Source organism: Carcharhinus amblyrhynchos, chromosome 20 (genome assembly GCF_965287045.1).
Source record: "Carcharhinus amblyrhynchos chromosome 20, sCarAmb.v2.hapA, whole genome shotgun sequence".
Taxonomy (NCBI): domain Eukaryota; kingdom Metazoa; phylum Chordata; class Chondrichthyes; order Carcharhiniformes; family Carcharhinidae; genus Carcharhinus; species Carcharhinus amblyrhynchos.
Genome location: NC_137343.1, coordinates 29,635,400 through 29,654,483, shown reverse-complemented (window position 1 = coordinate 29,654,483; position 19,084 = coordinate 29,635,400). Strand labels below are relative to the sequence as shown.

The following is a 19,084-nucleotide window of genomic DNA, read 5'->3' as shown; positions in this document are numbered from 1 at the left end:
ATAATATCTATCATATATCTTAGCCAATCACATCTTACCCTCTGGTATAATGGCATTTTATTAGTCAGTATTATTTGGAAACTAACTCCTGTCTTGGCTGACTCCTCTTCCCGTGTTGTCCAGTAACCTCAGAAGCTAGCCCAAAGTTCAGATGAACATTCCCATGAGTTCCCTTAAAGGTCACTGCCAAACCAGATTAATACATGACTGCATGTCTGGCCATATATCCATTTTATCTGGACAGTGAATAAACCCAGTACATGAAATATGATTTAGTGTTTTAAATGTTCCCTCTGTCTGAAAGTCTACTGATAAATCTTTCATATTCTCAAGGTCTAAGCATCCTCTTGAAATTGGCTTCAACCTAATGCCTTTTGCCATGATGCTTCACAGCATATTGCTCTTGGCTAAGATGAACAATATACTTTAAAAAGTATATTAATACATTTAAAATATCAGCATATATGTTTTAAATCATAATCATTTGTTTAAATCTCTTATTCCATTTCCTATGTGTAAGCTTGTTTTGAAAGTCATTAAACTCAATGCTGGTAGTTCTATCAGTGCTCCCATGATTATCAGCCCCACGAGGCTGTGTTCTCAGCCCCTTACTATACTACTTTTACACCTATGACTATGTGGCCAAATTCCCCTCCAATTTGATTTTCAAGTTTGCTGACAACACCCATGTAGTGGGTCGGATCTCAAACAATGGCAAGACAGAGTGCAGGAATAGGATAGAGAATCTGGTGAACTGGTGCATCAACAATAATCTCTCCCTCAATATCAGCAAAACAAAGGAGATTGTTATCGACTTCAGGAAGCATAAAGGAGAACATACCCCTGCCTGCATCAATGGAGATGAAGTAGAAAGGGTCGAGAGCTTCAAGTTTTTAGGTATCCAGATCACTAACAACCTGTCCTGGTCCCCCCATGCCTACACTATAGTTAAGAAAGCTCACCAACACCTCTACTTTCTCAAAAGACTAACGAAATTTGGCATGTCAGCTTTGGTTCTCACCAACTTTTAAAGATACAGCATAGAAAGCATTCTTTCTGGTTGTATCACAGCTTGGTCTGCCTCCTGCTCTGCCCAAGACTGGAAGGATTTACAAAAGGTCATGAATGTAACCCAATCCATCACGCAAAGCAACCTCCCATCCATTGAATCTGTCTACAGTTCCCGCTGCCTTGGCAAAGCAGCCAGCATAATTAAGGGTCCCGTGCATCCCAGACATTCTCTCTTCCACCTTTTTCATTTGGGAAAAAGAGGTTACGCACCAAGCAACTCAAGCAGCTTCTTCCCTGCTGCTGTCAGACTTTTGAATGGATTTACCTTGCATTAAGTTGATCTTTTCCTGCACCCTAGCTATGACTGTAACACTACATTCTGCACTCTCTTGTTTCCTTCTCTATGAACAGTATGTTTTTGTCTGTACAGGGTGCAAGAAACCAATACTTTTCACTGTATGTTAATACAGGTGACAATAATAAATCAAATCAAATTAATGTCTAATGGTTTAAAAATCTTACTAACCTATCAGGATTCTCCCTCTTACAGGAGGCATAGCCTGGATGATTCAGTGGGTAAACCTTTATTGTCATTTGCATCAAATTCTACTGACATTGACGCTGGAATTTTCCTGTCCCGCCCACCATGGGAATCGTAGTGCGGGGGGAGAAGGTGGGGGTGGGGTAATCACACAAAGGTCCATTGACCTTGGGTGGTTCTGAAGTCCCTCCTAACTTGACACAATAGCGAACTTGTGCAGATGATAAAACCAGAATGGTGACTGGTGTAAGAAATGGATCTACGCTAATGCAATAGGGTGTAATTTTATAGAGCTGTAGCTAATGCCAGTTGCTGAGGTAGAGTAGGTGTCACAAGCAGTAAAGGCACATCAAGTTCCCCAGTTTTAAGACACAATCTTCATTCAATACGGACTCCTTTAAAGTGGAGCTTTCCTTTAGAAGTGGACAATGCGCTGTAAAGGCTAAAGGTCAGGTGATCTGGCTCATGTATTCACGAGCTGCTTCACTGTCCAACATATAAAAGAGGGCAGCACAAGTGAAAATGTGTTAGCTACACATATGCTGAGTCCATCAAAGGACATTCCTGAATTGATTGGCTCAATTTTAAATCAAAATGGCAATTGTCTTAACTCCCTCAGGATAAATGTCTTTAAAGAATAAACCAGGATATGGCTAATTAACCCAACACAATGAATCATATATTGCAAAGGAATTACAATTGTGAGGAGTTGCATGATGAGGCAGCCATCTTTATGCCTTTGTAATATTGGAAGTGCTGTCTGTAGAAAACGTGGTAGAGAAAAGGGCAATAACACCTATGTCTTACGAACCAGAGTTTGTTGCATCGTAAGGCTCCCAAGCCTGTTTTAATTCAGTGCACCGATATGGCAAACCGCACATCTGGCAATAAGGATACAAGCAGCTGCAGATGACCACTCTCTCTAAGAGAATCCTGAAAACACACGGTGGCATCAGACTCGGGCTGGTCAATTCATTTAAATTACCCGAGGAGTGAAGATATGTTCTTCATCATGCCTGCAACATGTGTCTTCCAGAAGAAGAGAATTACGTGAATGATGAACTATTCTTTTTGCTTGTAATCTGTAAAAGTGCACTATTCTCCTGAACTGCATTTTCTTTGAGTGCGTTTGTGTGTGTGAGACTTTGCGAGTGAATGTTGTAACAGTATATTTCGGGGCGAGGGGGTACATAAACAAATCATCTTTCCTTACTTTAGACCTACAGAAAAGTTTGCTGCTGGTTATTTAAATTAACCACACACTCCAGGGCCTAAAGAAAGACACAAACATCTTCCTCTCAAAAGCTTACTGTCTATGGACAATTGGGAATGGGAACAGGACACTCTCACTCATTCTGTAATATAGGGTAGGCTTATCTTTCAGGCAGCTCCATCCCAACTGGGAATGTTTGGGATCAGTTTTCATTAATAACACTCCTCAACTTGACAAGCCTGAGAAGAATCCAATAAAAGGGCTGTTTTCCACTGTAAAGTACATGGCTAAAACAGTTTTCTCAACAGGTATTAGACCAACGACCTGTCTGGGGGCTAATTCTGGAACGCTGTTACCAGTTGCTTAACCAAGCAATAATTTAGCTGGAGGAAACTGTAGTGAAATAACGTTTATATTTCCAGCACTACTATTACAACCTCTCCTCTAGTCTCCCTCTAGCACACCAAATACTCTTACACTAAAACTACAAAATAAATTGTTTCTATTTTCCCCAGCCTGAATGTAAATCAGTTCCAATGGGATTTCACTGATGATAGAGCTGGAGCCAACTTAAGAGGAGTTTTGTTCTGTTCTGTTTCAAAATATGCCATGGCATTTATGTGCAATGCACACGTGGCACAGTGGTTAGCACTGCTATCTCACAGCGTCAGGGACCTGGATTCAGTTCCTGGCTTGGGTCACTGTTGATGTGAAGTTTGCACATTCTCCCTGTGTCTGCATAGGTTTCTTCTGGGTGCTCCGGTTTCCTCCCACAGTCTGAAAGACGTGCTGGTTAGGTGCATTGATCATAAGAAATTCTCCCTCAGTGTATCCAAACAGCCAGAGTGTGGCGATTAGGGGATTTTCACAGTAACTTCATTGCAGAGTTAATGTAATCTGGATATGTGACTAATAATTTTTTTTAAATTTTGAAAGCTGTCAGATGGTCAGTAATTGATTATTTTTTAATTTGATTTGATTTATTATTGTCACATGTTAGTATACAGTAAAAAGTATTATTTCTTACATGTCATACAGACAAAGCATACCGTTCATAGTGAAGGAAAGGAGAGAGTGCAGAATATAGTGTTACAGTCATAGCTAAGGTCTAATGAAAGATCAGCTGAATATATGGTAGGTCCATTCAAATGTCTGATGGTAGCAGGAAAGAAGCTGAGTCAATTGGTACGTGTCCGCAGACTTTTGTATCTGTTTCTCAGGCGGAAGAAGGTGGAAGAGTGTATGTCTCGATGCGTGGGGTCCTTCATTATGCTGGCTGCTTTTCCGAGGTGAAGGGAAGTGTAATCAGAGTCAGTGGATTAACTGCATAACTGCTGCATCTCATATTTTACCTGGAACTTATCAGCTGTTACATTGACTTAAAGGAGGTCTTGTGGTAATTTTCTCCTGCCTCCAAAGCAGAAGCTCCAGGTTCGAGTACCACCCCAGGACCTGATAGCCAAGGAAGGTGCATTCATAACGGTGCCAAACAGGTTGAGTATCAACCTACAAAATCCTTCCAACGCACGCCAGTGGCAGGCTGTGAGAGCGGGAAACTTGATATGCAGTGGCACCCCTCAAGCTGTAAGCCTCTGGCCTTTGTCACTGAATCCCTATAGTGCAGCAGAGACCATTCGACCCATTAAGTCTGCAACGACTCGCTGACCGAACATCTTACCGAGGCCTCCTCGCCAGCCCTTTTCCTGTAAACCCACCCATTCCCCATGGCTAATCCATCTAACCTACATATCTTGGGACACTAAGGGGCAATTTAGGATGGCGAATCCACCTAACCCACACGTCTTTGGATGACCTGTCCCGGGGAAAGAGTAACAACAAAAATAATAATGCATCAGATGTCAATGAAATGATATTTAACCAAGAATTCTAAAAGTACCCATTAATAAAAAAAGTGTGCAATGGTTGTGAGCTGAATCATTTCAGCTAGCAGTGAAGGTGAAGTTCACATTCTTTATGTTTTTTTTCAATTCATTTGTGGGACATGGGCGCTGCTGGCTGGCAAGCATGTATTACCCATCCCTAGTTGTCCGAGGGCAGTTGAGAGTTAACCACATGGCTCTGGAGTCACATGTAGGCCAGACCAGGTAAGGATGGCAGATTTCCTTCCCTGAAAGACTTAGTGATCCAGTTGGGTTTTTCCGACAATCGGCAATGGTTTCATGGTCATCAGCAGATTCCTAATTCCAGATTTTTTAAAATCGAATTCAAATTCCACCATCTGCCGTGGTGGAATTTGAACCTGGGTCCCCAGAACATTAAATAGTCTAGCGATAATACCACTAGGCCATCGCCTCCCCCTATTTCAATATGTACAGATTTCAGTACTGCCTCTTTCAATATGTACATGGCTGTGAATTGTAAAACAAACTGTCAATGTTTTTTGGTAGGCCAACACGGGAGAGTGATGATGAGGATGATGATGAAAAGAAAGGGAAAGGGTGCACTCTTCAGTACCAACGTGCTATGGTGAGGGTCCTCACACAGTTTGTAGCAGAAACCTTGGACCCAGGTGGGCAGCTCGTCTACATGTTAGGCAATGATTGGCAAGCTGACATCACAGACCTGGTGACCGACTTTCTCAAAATGGACAACCCACAGATCGCAAAGTTGGAGAAGGGGAGGATACTGAGCGGGCAAGAACTGGGAATGGCCACCATCCAGGTATGCTCAGTCCTGGGATGTAATTACTGCAAAGCGTGCGTTAGTCTTACAATGCTCCTGTTTGCCCTCTGCCATTCGTTTCTTCTAACCCAGCCTTCACTTGCAAGCGAGAAACCTCTCTCAGAAAGATCAAGGTAATCTGCAGAATCTGCTGCTGTACAAGCCATTAATGTATTCGAAACATTGCCCTTTGTATTGTTGCATGGGTTTGTGGTTCCTGAGAGCGTTTTTTTTATATACTGACAACTCCCAGAGAATAATAATTAGACACTGAGTGATACAGCAGCAACAGCAAAAAGGTCAGTTTGATTAGTGTCGCTGTGTAAATGTGTTGTTTCGTTTCAAAAAAGGTACAATTTCTTTTTCATTTGTATTAATTATCAAGTTGTCTGAATGACTAAAAGGTTGTATAACATCCAGCGGCACAGGGGAATTAGCAGCAAATTAATCCAACAGGTGCTATTTTTCTTTTGATCATTTTAACATTTTTTTTCTTTATCGCGTCCCTGTGCTGTAGCCAGACTCTGTCTTCAGCAGCTGGAGCTGGACCCAATTTCTAATGGTGTGCAAGAAAGAGTGCTGTCCACTGAGTGGGTACATTGGGTAGAAAGAGGGTCCTGACAGATTGTCACCCTATGTATCTGAAATGGAGTATTTCCTTACCTCACAGTATTGTGTCTGGTAGCCCGATCTGTAATCACATCCCAAGAGACCTTCTCCAATGGGCGGAATTCCGAGGATTGAGATTCCAATTGATCATCCAATATTCTTCTTGACTGGTCAAGGTTTTATCCTTCCAGATTTTCATTCATAGCCAAATGTTAAACTTAATATCCCTCACCTCCATTCAGGAGCATTCATCCTGACTGTTATCTGAGAGTCAAAAAAGGAATTCAAAACAGTCAATTGGAAATATTTAGTTTAGATTTTAAACACTTTTACTTTTGCCTCTTGGCACAGTGGTTAGCACTGCTGTCTCACAGAGCCAGGGACCCGGGTTCAATTCCGACCTTGGGTGACTGTGCGAAGCTTGCACATTCCCCCCATGTCTGCGTGGGCCTCCTCCGGGTGCTCCGGTTTCTTCTCACAGGCCAAACATGTACAGATTAGGTGGATTGGTCATTCTAAATTGACTTTTAGCGTCCCAAAAATGTGTAGTATGGGGGAACGAGTGGAGTAAATACATGGAGTTACAGGGATAAGCTCTATCAGAGAGTCAGTGCAGACTCAATGGGCCGAATGGCCTGATTATGCACTATATGATCTCTAACATAATGGGAGATCTGTGCCATTTCCAATTCACAAAGTGACAAGTATTGGTTTACAATTGAAATTCCACACTGGGAGATAAGATTTCCTTCTAACATACCTCGATTTTTATTGTAAGGTTTGCTCAGTTCATTATTTCTAAAATACGAACACAGTCTTTATGGTTTTGCTAAAAAAAAATCCAAAAACATATTTGCACATTTACATGTGGCTGTACAAAGTGACCACCGAGAACAAGAAATAAATGGTAAGAACTGGGAAATAAGAATTGTAGTCTGAACTAACATTCCAATTTAAGGTCCCAAAAGAAAAAATGCTGGAAAATCTCAGCAGGTCTGGCGACATCTGGAAGGAGAGAAAAGAGCTGTGTCAAATGGTCATGTCGAGTCGAAACATCAGCTCTTTTCTCTCCTTACAGATGCTGCCAGACCTGCTGAGATTTTCCAGCGTTCTCTCTTTTAGTTTCAGATTCCAGCATCTGCTGTAATTTGCTTTTTTCCATGTTAAGGTTCAGACCAGTGTTCATCTCTTCCAGTTGTACTGGGCTTATTTCCCCTGTTGGGCAGTTTGTGTCTTTGTCAGAAAAGTTTAACTGGAAGGCACTTTCACACAGTGGAGAGAATATTGAATGACAAACCACCAGAGGTAGCTCCTTTTCACCTACTAGCAGCCAATTGCAGATTAACATTGGCAGGCAATAATAAATCAAATCAAATCAAAATCCAAAGAAGCTTGACAGCAGGTGGGTCTGTTTCCTATTTGGTAATGGAGTAAAGACTAATAATATCAGAGGCCTTTTCTTCTCTTTATGTTTTCCATTGCATCCGTTCAGTAGAATTGTAAAGTTTATATGCAAACCAGACATATCTCCCAGGAACACAGGAATTAGAAGCAGCAGTCGGCAAATTCAGTCCTTTGAGCCTGCCCCGCCATTCAATAAGATCATGGCTGATCTCTCCCTGGTCTCAAATCCACCTCCCCACCTGTTCCCTATATTCTTCTTTCCCTTTTTTATTAGAAATATATCTATCTGCTATATTCAGCAATTCAGGTTCCACCACACTGTGGGGCCGCAAGTTCCACAAATCCTCCATCCTCTGTGAGGAATAGTTCCTCCTCATCTCAGGTTTAAATCTACTACCTCGCAACCTGTACCTGTGACCTCTGGTTTTAAATAGCCCCACAGTGGGAAATATTTGACCTGCATTTATTTTCTCAATCCCCTTTAAAATTTTATATCCCTCAATCGGATCCCCTCTCATCCTTCTAAACTCCAGTGGGTACAAGCCCAAACTGTTCAATCTCTCCTCACATGTCAAACCTTTCATCCCCGGCATCAATCTGATGAACCTCTTCTGAACTTCCCGACCAACTCCACCCCCTCTGTCCCCTCACCCCCTCTGTCCCCTCACCCCCTCTGTCCCCTCACCCCCTCTGTCCCCTCACCCCCTCTGTCCCCTCACCCACTCTGCCCCCCCCACCCACTCCGTCCTCACCCACTCTGCCCCCCCCACCCACTCCGTCCTCACCCCCTCTGTCCCCTCACCCCCTCTGTCCCCTCACCCCCTCCGTCCCCTCACCCCCTCCGTCCCCTCACCCCCTCCGTCCCCTCACCCACTCCGCCCCCCCACCCACTCCGTCCTCACCCACTCCGCCCCCCCCACCCACTCCGTCCTCACCCACTCCGCCCCCTCACCCCCTCCATCCGCTCACCCACTCCGCCCCCTCACCCCCTCCGTCCCCTCACCCCCTCCGTCCCCTCACCCCCTCCGTCCCCTCACCCCCTCCGTCCCCTCACCCCCTCCGTCCCCTCACCCCCTCCGTCCCCCCTCACCCACTCTGTCCCCTCACCCACTCTGTCCCCTCACCCACTCCGCCCCTTCACTAGCTCCACCCCTTCACTAGCTCCACCCCCTTAGCCACTTACCGTCTCTTCATAGCTTTTCGAAGCAGGTTTGGGACATTTGAACATGTTACTTACCAGAATAAGGCAGCCAGTGCTGTAAAAAAGGTGTGACTTCTGCATGAATCCCTTTCATTGATGTCTCAGAGGTTTGCTTTGCTGAGTTAGTTTGGAAGGATTCTCCATCAGAAGATTGCCCAGAGAACTAGGAGAAAGGTAGGTGTGTATTTTATTTCTGTCCGATCGGGGTCGGACTCAGGGGTTCTGACTTTGATCGGAAGATTTGGGCCAATTGATGTCGAGCTGAATCTTCAAGCCTGTACATTTATCTGAAAGCTACCCTGTGGTGCCGTGTTAGAGATGATTTATGACACGTATCTGACGGCATTGAAATCACTGGTCACAGGAGCGCTTCTGTCCTGAAAGATTAAAACAAAGAACACTGAATGACATTTCTACTCAATATTACTCTCTCTGCCTCTGGGCCAACAGAGAATTTGGGGTCACGCTTACATAGTCATGTATCTGCCAGGCAAGTCAGCCAAAACCACACAATGATTCTTCAACACATCACTGAGTCCGTGAGAGAGAATACTGGCGTTTCAAAGTACAATTTTTAATTACTTATTTGGTATTAATGGCTGCATTCTGCAGGGAAATTGGGTTTATATCAGTCCCTATATTGCATAAAATGCATCATGTGCACTCCTGAGAGACTGAGTATAAATGACAGAGGCCATTGGCATATCTCCTATTGAATGTCTCAACTAAACTCCTTAAGGAATCACACACAAACTGTTAATAACAGTTGCAAAGTGCAACCACTGTGCATCCAATACAACATTTATAGGGCGGGGTCACACCAAGCTGAAGCTTGAAACTTATAAAGTTGGAGAACAAAAGCTCATGATAAATAATGCGTGCATCGCATGTATCTTCCATTCATTAATTAACGTTTATTTATTAGTCACAAGTAGGCTTATATTAACACTGCAATGAAGTTGCTGTGAAAATGCCCTATTTGCCACACTCCAGCGCCTGTTCGGGTACACTGAGGGAAAATTTAGCACGGCCAATGCACCGAACCAACACGTCTTTCGGACTGTGGGAGGAACCCGGAGCACCCAGAGGAAACCCACGCAGACACTGGCAGAACGTGCAGACTCCTCACAGACAGTGCTGGAAATCAAACCCGGGTCCCTGGCACTATGAGGCAATAGTGCTAACCATTGTGCCACAGTGTTGCCTGATTCCCTGTTACTAGTTTGTCCACCGTACATTTATGATAGAACTGTAAATTTTCATTTTCGTGGGAAAGATTGGACATCCGTAGGAAAGGGAAGGTATTGAGAGCAATGCAGGATTAATTAATTGATGTCTGCCCAATGCGCCCCCTGTTGAAGAACTGAAGAATATCGGCCAGACTTCTCGGGCCATTCACGCTGATGGGATTCTCCGGTCCTACCGGTGATACACCCTGGTTTTCCTGCCCATGTGGGGCGACGTCATTGGGAATTCCCATTAACAGCAGCGGGACCAGAGAATCCTGCCGCTAGCAAGCAACGCGCCACCTCTCGCTGGCGGAATACACGAGGCTGGGAGGTTGGAGAATGTCGTCTGTCACATCTTATTATGCTGTTAGCCACATATGTTGGCCAGAATTTTCCTGCTGCTTACACCCCACTGGCGTAAGCGAGTGAGGACAGACAACTTGGGCTCAGCTAAATCTCTGTTCACTGCAGTGGGAGCAGGGTATCCTGCCAGCATGAACAGCTGGAAAGTGCCACCCGTATTCTGAGAATTGTTCAACATGCCATGTTTTATTTTGTATGTGTTTTGCGTGCCCACTGACATGAATCATAGAATCCTACAGTGCAGAAGGAGGCCATTCAACCCATCGAGTCTGCACTGACTGCAGTCCCACCCAGGCCCTATCTCCAGAACCCCATGCATATACCTTACCTGGTCTCCCTGCACTAAGGGGCAATTTAGCATGGCCAATCCACTAACCCACACATCTTTGGACTGTGGGAGGAAACTGGAGCATCTGGAGGAAACCCACGCAGAAACAGGGAGAATGTGCAAACACCACACAGACAGTGACACAAGGCTGGGAATCGAACCAGGGTCTCTGGCGAATGTGAGGCAGCAGTGCTTAGCACTGTGCCGCCATGCCAGCTCCGGGAATCCGTGAATGATGAACGGAGCCAAAAGTTAATGTAACTTTTCCCAATGCTTTGTCTGCAGTTTCAGTCTCTGTCACCACGAGGAAAGGCACAGAGGTGGAGTAAATGCTCACTTCCTAAACTAGCAACATGCCCTAACCACAATCCTCCAAAGAATGCCTGCTGCACCAGTGCAATTTATTGCCTGATTCCTGAATAATCATTTTTTGAAGGGGCAAGATTAGCATCAATGTAAAGCAATTGTGCTGCACAGCCAATGCCAAACTAACAGCATCAATCTATTAACATGGGCTGCAGTGAAGGAGAGTAACACTCCCAGAGACAGGGCGGGATCTCACACCACTTGGGTCCGACATCTCATAGAGGGGTAAATTCTCCGCATCTACCTCCAAAGGGCACATGTTCTAAAATTTTGTATGTGCAGCCCTGATTTGCAGTCCAGATTTGCAGTCCATTACAAAGTCAATAATAAAGAACTCTATCCATTTATTTTCCACTAAACACTAAAACTAAACTAAAAACCCACAGAAGTGAGGAAAATACTTGTGGGCTGTCGGGCCAGTGTAATAACAACTCTGGTTTATCAGTAAGAAGTCTCACAACACCAGCTTAAAGTCCAACAGGTTTATTTGGAATCACAAGCTTTCAGAGTGCTGCTTCTTCACCTGATAAAGGGACAGCGCTCCAAAAACTCATGATTCCAAATAAACCTATTGGACTTTAACCTGATGTTGTGAGACTTCTTACTGTGCCCACCCGAGTCTAATCCCGGCATCTGCACCCCGTGCTTTATCAGAACTTGTATGTTGGATGTAAATTTTAGTCTGCCTTGATTTAAGTGTTCAGAAAATGAAACTTTTCCTTCTCCGTCCTGTAAACGTTTAAGCATTTTTAACTGTTTGGAGAGGGGTCCATGTGTATTTAGACTGAGGCAGGTGCAGAGCTTCCCACAACTTAAGGCCATAAAACATAAGAAATACGAGTTTGCCCCTCACGTTATTCTTTATGATCACCTGCCACAACTCCAATTTCCTGCCCACTCCCCTTATCCCTGATTCCTTGATTTATTTTTATTCTTTCATGGAATGTGGACATCATTGACTAGGTCAACATTTATTGCCCATCCCTAAATGTCCTTGGGAAGGTGGTGGTGAGCTGCCTTCTTGAACCGCTGCAGTCCATTTGATGTAGGTACACTTTCAGGAAGGGAGTTCCAGGCCTTTATCCCATGAGAGTGAAGGAACAGTGATATAGTTCCAAGTCAGGATGGTGTTTGGCTTGGAAAGGAACTTGCAGGTGGTGGTGTTCCCATGTATCTGTTGTTCTTATCCTTATAGATGGTGGAGTTTGTGGGTTTGGAAGGTGCTGTCAAGGAGCTTTGATGAGTTCCTGCAGTATGCCTTGTAGATGGTACACATATGGCTGCCAGTGTTTGTCAGTGGTGAAGGGAGTGAATATTGATGTCAGAGATAGGGTGCCAGTCATGCATGCCGTTTCATCCTGGATGGTGTCAAGCTGTTTGAGTGTTGTTGAAGCTGCACTCATCCAGGCAAAGGGAGAGTCTTCCATCACACCCCTACATGTACCTTATAGACAACAGACAGCTTTTGGGGAGTCAGGTGAGTTACTCACCACAGAATTCCTCAGCCTCTTACAGCCACAGTATTTATATGACCAGTCCAGTTCATTTTCTTATCAATGTTGACCCCATGATGTTGATGGTGAAGGGATTTAGCAGTGTTGGGCTCTGCAGCATCTTTGACTGTTGCTCAGTTTTAGGAATGGGACCATGGAAAAAGAGATGTAGTTTGGGGAGAGCACCTGGGTAAGTATCATGAGTTGCAACAGGGAAACCCAGCATGGTTGCCTTATATGTGTGAATATGCGTGTTTGACAAAATGTGGGCCTTATATATTTTAAGTGTTGCATGTGTCCCATCAGTTTCCTGTTCTCCTCAGTGAGTGCACAGTTGTTTGTGTTCATGACATGGTGGCACAGTAGTTAGCACTGTTGCTTCACAGCACCAGGGACCCAGGTTCAATTCCCAGCTTGGGTCACTGTCTGTGTGGAGTTTGCACATTTCTTCCTGTTGTCTGCGTGGGTTTCCTCCGGGTGCTCCGGTTTCCTCCCACATTCTGAAAGGTGTGCTGGTTAGGTGCATTGACCCGAACAGGTGCTAGAGTGTGGCGACCACGGAAATTTCACGACAACTTCATTGCAGTGTTAATTTAAGCCTTACTTGTGACTAATAAATAAACTTTAAATAGTGCGCTATCAGCTTCAATGCTGTTGGTAATGTGTATCAATACAACCAACTCTGCTGGGCTGGAATGTTAATTAGGATAGCTTTTAAAACATGTGTTTGTTTCTTGAAGGTGTAACACTTTTTGAGGGACCGTTGTCCCATCTGAGGGTTGCAGTCATAGAACATAGAACAGTACAGGCCCTTCGGCCCTCAATGTTGTGCCGAGCTATGTCCGAACCCAAGATCAAGCTATCCCACTCCTTATGTTACGTAATGCTGTATCTCTTTCATTTTCAACGTATCCCGAGTGCTTACGAATCTGTCACAGGACAATCAGGACTGAATGTCCCCATCAGTAGATCAGCAACAAAGGTTCACTGCAGATAGGATTTCAGCACCTAAGCAATGGAAGGCAAAAATGAGAGTAAATTAACAGGCCATGTAGATTTAATTCATTTCACAACTGACAATGAACAGCAATGTAGCATAGTTACTGATTGCAATACTGGACTCATATTGGTTCCGTTGGTTTGGCTGGTTGATTAGGAGTGAGTAAGAATTCAACGCAGTGTGTGCATAAATTGGCAAACCTTGCAAGCCTTTCCTGCTTGCTTGCATCACTCCTTTCACACTGACATATCTTTAGTATATGTTCTTATTGCCCATATGCAATGCCATATGAGATTGTCTAATTATCTGGATCAGGTTGAGAGCTGTGGTCAGGCATGTCACCTATAGGTCTGCGGAATACCTGTCCATAATTATTACTGTTTGTCGATAGATTGTATGTTCTTTCAAGTTAATAACCTTCAGCCTCTCATAGTCTGGCTTCAACATGTAACAGAAGATCAGAGGCTTCTTTGTGTTAGCGTTTTTGGAATTACAGTTGTTAAAACATTCATTATAAAAATAGCCATAGGATAACAATGTTTAAGACTTTAAATGGCTGAGTGGTGGTTATGAATATTACTCTCCACTTTTAAAGTAATTGTTATGAGACAATTAAAGGGCAATGCTAATTAACTTTGACATAACACAGTAAATGGAAGTAATAAGTGTTTGAGCTTGAAACTCCCTCTTTTCAAATATATTGTTATGAATATTATTCTCTACATTTAAGATAATGGTTATTAGACAATTAGTTAGACAATTAAAGGGCAATGCTAATTGGCTTTGATATAACAGTAAATTAAAGTAATGTGTTTGAGTTTGAAACTCCTCCTTTTCAAAGGTATTGTTGTGAATATTATTCTCTACATTTAAGGTAATGGTTATTAGACTATTAATTAGGCAATGAAAGGGCAATGCTAATTAGCTTTGATATAATACAGTAAATGGAAGTAATAAGTGCTTGAGTTTGAAACTTTTTCGTTTCCAAGGTGCTGTCACCACTTTCTGATTCAATCCTGGCTGAAAAAACAATAACGGTGATTGAGGAGAAGGTGTCCGTTACGGACCTTGGAGTTCAAATCGTGGCTGGACTTTCCTTGTCCTTCCAGCTGAGTGCAGCCAGCAACCGGGTCATCATTGCTACGACAACAGCAAAAGAGCAGCTTCGCACCTCCAAACAGGTACTTGTTCTGAATTTCAGCTTCTTGCTTTGTACATTCATTGCAGCCGATAAGGACAATTCCTGATCAAATCAACTACTTTAGAAAAACTGTATGGCTTTGTTCTTTCCCTCCTCTGCTGTGCAGAGTTACCAGCAATAAATATGAGTATTCTCACAACAAAGGGGCCAGTGTTTGGAGAGGTGTGCAGGGGAAATGAGTACATGGTTGCCCTGGGTTACATGCACCATCCTTTGTAGTTTTTCAGCAGACTGTTTTCCCAGTTTGTGATGATGCAAACAAGAGAAAGGTCCGTGGGGGAAAAGGGACGAATTAAATTAGATTATGAAAGCGGAGTGCGAGGCTCAGAAAACTGAAATCAATAGTACTCATTGAATTAACTTGAAGTAAAAAATCATGATTGTGATCCTTTTAGTTTGGGAGAGATTACAATTTTTGCGGAATTGAATTTAAAATAATTGCTTTTAGTTTGTGACCTGTCTGTCAGTGGAGATATCACTGCCCTGTAAATAGGAAAGTTGGAACCAAATTCTTTTGTTTTTGGTAAAAGCTCAGGAAGAGAGAAATATAGGGGAGGGAAATAAACAAAAATGATCAGGTACAATTTTGACTGTTGCTTTAAAGTAGCATTTTGGATTTCTGTGAGTAATTAAGAATATTTTTCAACACAAGTAAGAAGGATTTCAGATCATAGAAACCCTACAGGGTGGAAAGAGGCCATCTGGCCCATTGAGTCTGCACCGACCACAATCCCACCCACGCCCTACCCCCATATCCCTACACATTTACCCACTAATCCCTCTAACCTATGCAGCTAGGACACTGAGGGGCAATTTTTTAGCATGGCCTATCAACCTAATCCGCATATCTTTGGACTGTGGGAGGAAACCGGAGCAACCCATGCAGACACGAGGAGAATGTGCAAACTCCATACAGATAGTGACCCAAGCCGGGAATCAAACCCAGGTCCCTGGACTGTGAAGCAGCAGTGCTAACCACTGTGCTACCGTGCCGCCTGAGTGGGAAAGCAGTGATGTCTTCACTGATGTTGTGTATTGACAATTAAAGATCAAACTGCAGAGTGAGTGTGCTATGATAGATTTTTTTGCTTTAGGAGCATATGAAAATCTAGAGAGATACACAATAGATCGTTGCTACACTATAGCCCAAAATCTAAATTACCCAGCTATTGTGATCAATCAGTGAAAGAGAGAAATGTCTAATTCAAGAGGGTACTTGAAACTTTGGGTGATACTGTAAAATGTGAGGTATTTTTCAGCTTACAGAATCCCTACTGTGCAGAAGGAGGCCATTTGGCCCATCAAGTCTGTACTGACTCGCTGACAGGATCCCGTTCTATCCCTCAATGTTTACCATGGCTAATCCACCCTGGGACACTAACAGGCAATTTAGCAAGGGCAATCCACCTAATCCACACATCTTTGGACTGTGGGAGCACCTGGAGGAAACCCATGCAGACATGGGGATAACGTGCAAACTCAAATCCCCTCGTCACCACACTCCAGCGCCTGTTTGGATACACTGAGGGAGAATTTACCATAGCCAAACCACCTAACCTGCACATCTTTCAATTGTGAGAGGAAACCAGAGAATCCAGAGGAAACCCACGCAGACACAAGGAGAATATGAAAACTCCACACAGTCAGTGACCCAAGCCGGGGATCGAACCTGGCCCCCTGGAGCTGTGAGGCAGCACTAGCCACTGTGCTGCCCAGTCTGTTATCTATCTGTTAATCAATCCTCTATCCATTCTGATTTATACCTCCAAAACTATGAGACCTTATCTTGCCTGTTGATCTTTTGTGTGGCGCCTTGTCCATTGCCTATTGTAGACGCTTTATGAAATCAGATGAAGAACCTTTAATTTAGTTTTGTTATTTCTATTTCCTACAATAACCTTAATGTACAATTTTTGTCCCTTCCTGTCTACTCTGCTTCCCTTCACAAACAAGAATTTTGACACATTAAGTGTAGGATTTAGACCTACAACACTGGGTTGTGTTGAAATTTTTGTCTGTCCCTCTTCTATCTCATTCCCGTACTGTTGTAGTTAGGGCCACTTCTTAATCGAGGATGGGATATATCACGCAGATGTGGCAAGGTTTTACACAAGTCTGTTTTTGTACCTATTTATTAAAAGGAATGTCATCTATTTGAGTGTTCTCTAAGCAATTGCCACGCACAGCAAGCACAGCGTTATGTTTCCAGTTTTAGTGTTCTGGCCATGTTCAGATTTTGGCATTGAGGAGAGACATGACTGAAATCTCACAGATTGGAATTTTCCAGTGTTGACAGTTCAAATTGTAATTTAACCTGAAGCATAGTGCGCTTTGTAAACATATTGAAGTAGCGGCTGCTGCTTTAACTCATGTCCACAGCTATTAAGACTTGGAGTCCTTCCTTCCGTGCAGCAGATCTATGAACTGATTTTGTTCCAAGCTCAATCTGATTCACCTGTCACCCACCCGCAAGAAAAAACACAATGATTTGTTTGCTATACATATGCATGTGCCAATTGCTGTGAAGAACCCTCTTGTGGACATTAGCATTCCTTTCAATGTCAGAGACAGGAACTTATGAGTCCTTATGAAAAATGACTCGATCCTTCTGTTCTTTAAAATAAAGGCCAACGTTTCATTTGCCTTCTCAATTACCTGCTAAACATACATGCTAGCTTTTTATGATTTATGCACGAGGATCCCCAAATCCCTCCATGCTACAACTTCCTGCAGTCTTTCTCCATTTAAATAATATTCAGCTGTTTTATTCTTTCTACCAAAGTGCATAACTTCACATTTTTCTGCATTATATTCCGTCCACCAATTTTTTTGTCTGATCACCTAACCTGTCTATATCCCTCTGTAGACTCTATGGCCGGAACTCTTCTACCTCGCTCGCCATGGAATCGGAGCGGGTGAGGGTCCAACAACAGAAATCTCTGTTGACCTCGGGCAGGAATTTCTGGTCTCACTCAAGCGAGGTCATAAAATCTACAACACTTGCCTTCCCACCTATTTTTGTGTCATCTGCAAACTTGCCAATAATGTCTGCATTTCCTTTGTCCAAGTCATTAATATGTAATGTAAGTAATTGCAGCACCATAAACTGATCCCTGTGGCACTCCATTATTTAAATGTTGCCACCCTGAAAATGCCCCTCATCCCAACCCCCTGTCTTCTATCAGTTAGTATATTACATCTACTGGTTCCCCTTTACCTATCCTGCTCATTACTACAAAGAATTTAATAATTGTTTTAGGCATGATTTCCCCTTCCTGAAGCCATGCTGATTCTGTTTGATTAAATAATGTATTTCTCAATTCTCTGCTCTTCGATCCTTTGTGATAGACTCCAGCATTTTCCCAATGACAGATGTTAAACTAACTGACCTGTTTTGTTTTGTCTTCCCCACTTTTTGAATTAGGGTGTTACATTGGCAGTTTTCCAAACCTCTGAGACTTTTCCAGAACTTAGGAATATTTTGGAAGATTAATGCCAGAGCTACTTCCTTTAATATCCTGAGCTGCAACCCATCAGGCCCAGAGGACTTAGTGGCCTTTATCCCCATTAGTTTCCCGAGTGCTTTTTCTGTAGTGGTAGTTATTGTATTTATTTCCTTCCCCTCCCTTCTTTGCTTCTTCATTATTTAACATTTTTCGAATATTGTTAGTGTCTTCCACAGTGAAGACCGATGCAAAGTATTTGTTTAACTTCTCTGCCATCTCCTCATTATTATTTTCCGAGTCTCGTTCTCTAAGGGACCAATGTTTGTTTTGGCTTCTCTCTTTCTTTTTACTTTTAAAGAAGCTGTTGCTGTCCATTTTTATGTCACTTGCTCGTTCAGCCTCATAGTTCTGTGGCAAGCGTGGAATCAGAAACCAAGTGTGGGGGCTATCAGATCTCTGCCATTATTGTTATAGGCTTGTGGGCGCCATAAACACTCCCTCAACTACATTTGGTAAACAAATTAACATTAGCAAAGTGCAGGCAAGAGTCAAGTATTTGGACATCATTGTGATCAAGCCTGTAGGAAGATATCTGTAATGACCTCAACGAGACCCAAGAGATTGGCCCCATGGAGTATGAGCTCCCTGCTGCTGGGCCTGGCAAGGTGTGCCAGCTACAGGTCTAGGCAGTGGGTGGTCACGGGGGTTGTCCAACCGGATTGTCTGCCCCTCTACCGCAGCTATATTTGCGGCCAGGTGTCCCTGGAGAGGGAGCATGTGGTGTCCAAGGGCACTGTCAATGGTTTCTGTGCCTGTTGGACACTGCAGGAAATAGGGTTATTATTGACCCCCTTCATCACATTTTAATTTGACATTTTAAGTCTTTTGATTTGAGCGGTTCCCCTCCTTTTAGGGATCTGCCCTTTTTCAGTTGTCCCTGAGTGAAATTGATTTTGTTTATTTGGTTGGGTACCAAAAGATGTCCCTGATTGAGGTA

The 19,084-nt window shown here is 43.3% G+C and overlaps 1 protein-coding gene across 1 annotated transcript in view; it reads left to right on the top strand.

Moving 5' to 3' along the window:
- Positions 1-19,084, top strand: part of LOC145355894 (transmembrane protein 132C-like) — a 928,035-nt gene that overhangs the window by 884,672 nt on the left and 24,279 nt on the right. Inside the window, exons 7-8 of the mRNA XM_080208358.1 lie at positions 5,174-5,447; positions 14,430-14,621. Coding sequence (XP_080064484.1) covers positions 5,174-5,447; positions 14,430-14,621 — 466 coding nt within the window. The remainder of the gene's footprint in view (positions 1-5,173; positions 5,448-14,429; positions 14,622-19,084) is intronic.